Raw genomic sequence first — 6000 nt, 5'->3', positions numbered from 1 at the left:
TTTATCCATTTCCTTTTTTTATCATTTGCTCCATTTGGAAGAATAGATAATATACATTTCAGAGACTGTGAAAAGGTATAGAAAAAGCTCTGGCAACATTTTGATTCAAATATTAAGTGAAAAAAGTAAAGGAAAGAGGGAGATTGTACAAGTTTATATGTCCAAAACTATTATTTTCTATTCATTTCCAGCTCCATACATTTCAAACAACAGGTCTGTGCCAAGTTACCATTCTGAGCCAAGTAAACACTGCATCAGAAAGGTCATTCTGTAGAAATAACAGTGTTTTAACTTCCTCTTCTCCAGGTGAGCTAATGCCACATTGCAGATGCCGTTCCCATTTAGATAAGAGGAGATAAAGGAAATTGTATTCCAATTTTAATGCTTTCTTTGTCACTTTGAATAAAACGCACCAATGCAAGGACTTTTACAAAGCAGTTCTGTGTGAACAGAAAATGCAGCCAGGTTGTTAACCAAACGTAATTGTGTGGTGATAACAAGACTCCGAGTCTCTATTGGACATGTATTTAACATCAGAAAAGGCAACTGGTGAGGACAGCCCATTTAAAATGCCACGATTATGCAATAGTACATACTGTTTTAGAATAACAAACTCCTACTTTAGTATTGTTTAAAGATGAAAGAACTTAATGCATATTTTGTCCCCTGGAGCCAAAGGGCTGGAGGTGACTGAACAAACACAAGCCTCAGATGCTGTGTGGAACATAGACCCACAGTCACGTTGGCCTCGGCCTGGTGAGTCAGTCTGAGCAGTCCAACTGATGGTGGTGAACTACTCTGTGTGTGTGAGTGTGAGTGTGTGTGTGAGTGTGTGTGTGTGAGAGGGAATTTGCTCTCACTGTTCCTAGCAAGGAAACACGCTAGTTGGAAGATCTCAAGGTGAACAAAACCTTTATGAGCTTCATAACTTCAATACTTAATTTTAAAGTCCTAAACCCAGAGCATTTTTGGCTCAGTGATATCATCGTATTTGGATTCTGGACAGGGAGGCAGCTCATGTCAGGAGGCAACACAGTTAATGGATGGACGCTGACTTGGGTGGAAAGCTGAGTCTGGTTCCCTAGCTCTACAGAAAGAAGGACGTTTTTAAGGTAGTAGTTTGCAGAGCTTCCTCTGCAATGGGCATGCTTCTGAGCCTGAACTAGAATTTACCTCGTGAATTTAGGTGATCAATTCATCTTTCTAAGTCTGAGCTTTCTCTTTTATAAGCACATTGTAACAATACAGTCAGAGTAGAACTTCTTGGGCCTTGTTCAGTGTGGGTCTTCCTCTGTTTTGGTGTTTTTCTGTGAAGAAGGAAATGCAACCCGATCCTTCTGATGGACATCTCTAAACTCTCTAGAGATGCTGTGTTTTCAGAGACTAGTTTGAAACCAACTTCTCCTCTGGTTGCTCTACACCCTCTGTGCATTCCTGCTTCCTATGAGCAGACAGTATGTGTATCTCTAGAAGAGGGATGCACAAGATGAGGTGGTCCCTCTTCTCATGCATCTTGGAGTCTCCCTGTCTCTTTAGAATCAGATTAGTAAGGCGATGTACGAATCGTTTCTTCTGGACAGACCTTGCGGCCATCTTTCATTTCCCCATCTCATTCAATTAAAAAAAAAAAAAACAAAAAATGCTGAGGGTGTCTGTCATCTCTCCCAGACTGATGTGCACTTCCTTTTTGCCCACACCTTGCTGACCTAGCAATCGTCTCCTGGTCCCTGAACCACTAACCAGCCATCACCTCCAATTGGGAGTTTTTCCTGAACACTTCCTCTGCAAAAAAATGTGTTTTACTTATTTTTCTGTTGTCAGCATACAGTAAATCCAGAATAATCTCGTGGGGTTAAAAATGACCCTATAACTTTGAAGGTGTGTGTTTATTTAAAGTTCCCATTTCTCTTTGTGGCAAAATCTCTCAGCTTTCCAATTTGGATTAAGGCTGCTATTTCCCTTTAAACATTACTAACATTTTACTTGGGGATATATTCCCTGAGTGAGACACAGTAAAAACTGGCATCACACCAAGGCTGATTCAGCAGAAGTGCACCTGGCAAACTGAAATGATTTTGTTTTGTACATACTTTTAGGTTTTCTGTGGTGGGGAGCTAGAATAGGTCATATTAACAGTAGCTGGGGACAGAATGTCATGCAAATTAGATTTTAATTCCTTGCCGACTTGTATCACCTACAATGATTCTTTCGCAGATATAGAAGCCTGACACATGTTTTGGTCATATAAGTCATGTAAAACTTCTATTTTATTTTAATTACCTCCCTGCGTAAGTTCCTCCATTTGTAGAATTAAAAGTTAAACCTGCACATATGTGTCAATGATTCATCTAGCTCATTATAGATGGTTGACTTTAAAAATAGACATGCTGTTTTATAAATATAGAATTGAGTTTATAAAGAGATGTCAGGTGCTTTAAAATGTATTTAAATAGGCATATTCTAAATGTCTAAACCTTAAAAATCACTATCATAACTCCATAAAATGTTTCAATTATTTCTGCCAGCTTTTGGCTGAGATATGAGTGGTACTTGCCCCCAATAATCCACAGTAAACTAAAATTTATTGTGTTTCTTCAGTGTCCTAGCAATTATGCAGAATTTTGTATATTTTTAAAGTATTTTATTGTCAAAATAATCTGATGTAGTAGGTATAGTATCCATGTATACATAGGGAAGTGAAGGTTAAGATGAACTGTTCAAAATTACACACCTTATAAGAAATAAACCAGGAATGTCGGGCTTCCAAATCTATCTAGATTTATATCCTCAGTTTAGTAGAGGAAATGTAATACAGTTATGAGACAAGTAAAAATAATCTTTAAAAAATTTTTAAAGTTGTTAATATATTTATTTATAGTCTAGGGTTCTCTTTTTAATGTGTGTGAAGATGTCAATAATATTAACAGGGATTTCATGTTGGTGTTGAAAATAGCAGGCCACTCTTTGCCCTAGGGTAGAGAGGGTTTGTATCAGCTAAATGTAAACTGAATATGTCATTTTATATTTTTGCTAACTTATATTTTTAAAAAGCTCCCTTTATTGGATGTAACTTCCTTTGTTAAAACTATATGCTTTTAAACCGATCATATATAAAGTGATAAGGAATATGAAATTTAAGCAATAAAATTTGGTATGTTAATACAAAACACCAAAGTGTGTAGCATGATAAAGTGCCATTGATTAAAATGATCAATCATAGAAATGAAGTCTGTGCTATCTATATTGTAATAGATAAAATTTGAAGCCAGAAAATCATTATGTAATTTCAGTGTTGAAAGACTCTATGAATGTTGTTGATTTAAGAGTTTTCCCTCCTCCTGGATTTCTGGAATATATTTAGAAGGATAAGTATTAGTTCTTCTTTGAATGTTTGGTAAAATTTATCTGTGAAACAGTTTGGTTCAGTACGTTTGTTTGTTGGGAGCTTTTAAATTACTGCTTTAATTTCACAAGGTGCAGTCTGTCTATTCAGTTTCTCTGATTCTTCCTGATTTAGTGTGGGAAGATTGTATGTTTCTAGGAATTTATCCATTTTTCCAGGTTGTCCAGTGTGTTGGCTGGCAAATAGTTGTTTGTAATGAGTTTTGTGGGTTTAAATATGAATTGTAAATATTTTAGGTGTAATAGCAAACCATAAAACGCAGTCTTAAGTAAAAACCAAAGTCTGCGTCTAATTGAGGATACATTCTATGACAAGATATTTGAAATTATTTCAAAATATTCAAAATCAAACGTAGATTTCCTCAATGCTGTGGTTACAGTACCCCAGGGGCAACTCTCGTGAAAATAAAATGGATCATCAGACCTCCCACACTTCTCCTTGGACTGTGGCAGCACCCGTGTGCAAGGGCCTGGGGCTGCACCGTCATGGGGTGGATGGGGAACGTAGGGTCTAGAAGGCGTGAGCTTGACGCCTGGCCCACAGGGTTCCACCCATCTGTGACCACAGACAGCTTCCAGAACATGTGTGGACTTTTGTTTGTCTCCATAAAAGCAGCCATAACCTCATTCTCTGAATTCCACCAAGTATCGTGGGCAGCACACAGAAGGAATCAAGTAAAGGTGGCTATTTGACAAAATTCAATGCAAAGCGTATTGTTCTATTATCACGTTACCTTCCTGCATGTGTGTATCATACCTGCGGAAGGGGTGAAGTGTATACAGAGGACGAGCTCGGTCTCCAGGCTAATTCCTACTAAGAAGCTCTGTTCCTAAGCCTTGCCATGTAAATAAATTTTTTTGGAGTCTTTCTAGTAGGATATCAAAGGCATACAGAGCTTTCTGTTTGTAGGTAGAGACAAATTCCAGAAACATCTCTGGCCCCACCCACCTCAGCCTCATGTGACCCAGTGGGAAAGCCAAGAACTGGAAGCCATGATCATCCATTGTAAAACTGTAAGTGTAAATATGTATGCCCACGACCAAACACAGTCCACCTCATTCTGCTTTTAAAACACTGTAAGAACAGGTTAAGATCCCGTAACTATTTTATAGATGTGACATGCCATGAGAACTGGACAGGATATCTGCTTTCCCAAGCAGAATAAGTTGATTAAAATAATTAAATGAGATAGAAATAGGAGAGAAAATGAGATGCAAAAATAACAATAAAGTTAATTATTGAGACAGTAATATAAATCATTATACACACAGATAAAAAACTCAGAATGTAATTAATCATAGCTTCACATAAATGCTTAGGTTATCTGGAAAGAGGAGAATCTCTGCATGGAAAAATACCATTTGACATTTGTGATCCTCAAATGTGAGGTTGGTCAGGTAGCGATTCCACTGGGCTGGCAATTGCAGCTGGGACGACAGTCACAGATGGAATTGCCATGTAAGATTTTCTCTTCCACTTTCAAGCTTCACACGCTGGTGGTCTCCCAGCCAGAGTCCTCACCTAAAACAAGAGAAGGGAAAATGATCACTAATGCACTTGAACAGCCAACGTATTAGTAATAATGTAGATGGACATGTCATTTCTTCCCTTCGTGGCCTTCATGAGTCAAAGAAAAATTGAATTTCATTGTAGCTACAGGGTCGTCCAAATGTTTGGTGTCTCTGGGCCACACTGGAAGAAGAGTTGTCTTGGGCCACATAGTAAATGCACAAACCCTAATGGAAACAAAAAAGATGTCATGAAGTTTTAAGTAAATTTATGATTTTGGGTTGGGCCAAGTTCCTAGACATCCTGGGCCACATGTGGCTTGTGGGCTATGGGTTGGACACCTGACCACATGTAGCATGTGTGTGCTCATGGGAACAGCTGCTATCCCCATGTAGACATTTCCCAGCTGGGAATCTTACACAAATAACCTGAGGGACATTGCTGAATCTACGAATTCATAATTCTGTGGCTTGTAGATAAATCTAACTTTGGATTTTGGCTCTTTCTAAAAGCACATGTCAGAACAAAGTAGAATCTTACCAGTATGTACAAAGAGACCAGTGGAAGTTTTGTTTTTTTAATCAAACACAGGAGTAAAACTAAGGAAACGTGTGTGGGCCTGGTGCATTGCTGGAAGAATGCTACATGCCTAGGAAGTGGTGTCAGGACACTGCAGGGCTTTGCTCACATGCTGGGCATCTCTATTTTCAACCTCAACAATGGTTCTATTTAAAACTTAAACCTTAAATGACACTGTGCAGACTTTTAGGTATCTCTCGGTTTCCTACGGGGTGCTGCAAAGTGAATAGCAGAACGAGGATGGCAGAAATTTAGGGAGGGCTTTGTTGTGGTCTCCTTGTGTCTCTGAAAACTCAGAGGAGAATCCTGTGCCCAACGTGATAGTGTTAGAAGGTGGGGCCCTTGGCAGGTGATGAGGTCCCAAGGGTAGAACTCCCATATTTGGGATTAGTGCCCTTATAGGAGACCCAGTAGATGTCCCTAGGCCCTTCCACCATGAAAGGATGCAAAGAGAAGTCTGCCATTGAACAAGGGCCTCACCTGAGCGTGCAGGCATCCTGATCTCGAAT

The 6000-nt window shown here is 39.0% G+C and overlaps 1 protein-coding gene across 1 annotated transcript in view; it reads right to left on the bottom strand.

Moving 5' to 3' along the window:
• Positions 1-4818: 4818 nt before the first annotated feature.
• The window catches only part of CCDC102B (coiled-coil domain containing 102B), a 147890-nt gene continuing 146708 nt past the window's right edge, over positions 4819-6000 (bottom strand). Inside the window, exon 8 of the mRNA XM_037145438.2 lies at positions 4819-4924. Coding sequence (XP_037001333.2) covers positions 4921-4924 — 4 coding nt within the window. The 3' untranslated portion in view covers positions 4819-4920. The remainder of the gene's footprint in view (positions 4925-6000) is intronic.

Source organism: Artibeus jamaicensis, unplaced genomic scaffold (assembly GCF_021234435.1).
Source record: "Artibeus jamaicensis isolate MK-2021 breed Jamaican fruit bat unplaced genomic scaffold, CSHL_Jam_final contig_354, whole genome shotgun sequence".
Classification (NCBI taxonomy): Eukaryota; Metazoa; Chordata; class Mammalia; order Chiroptera; family Phyllostomidae; genus Artibeus; species Artibeus jamaicensis.
The sequence above is the reverse complement of the archived record's forward strand: the minus strand, read 5'-3'. Positions and strand labels throughout refer to the sequence as shown.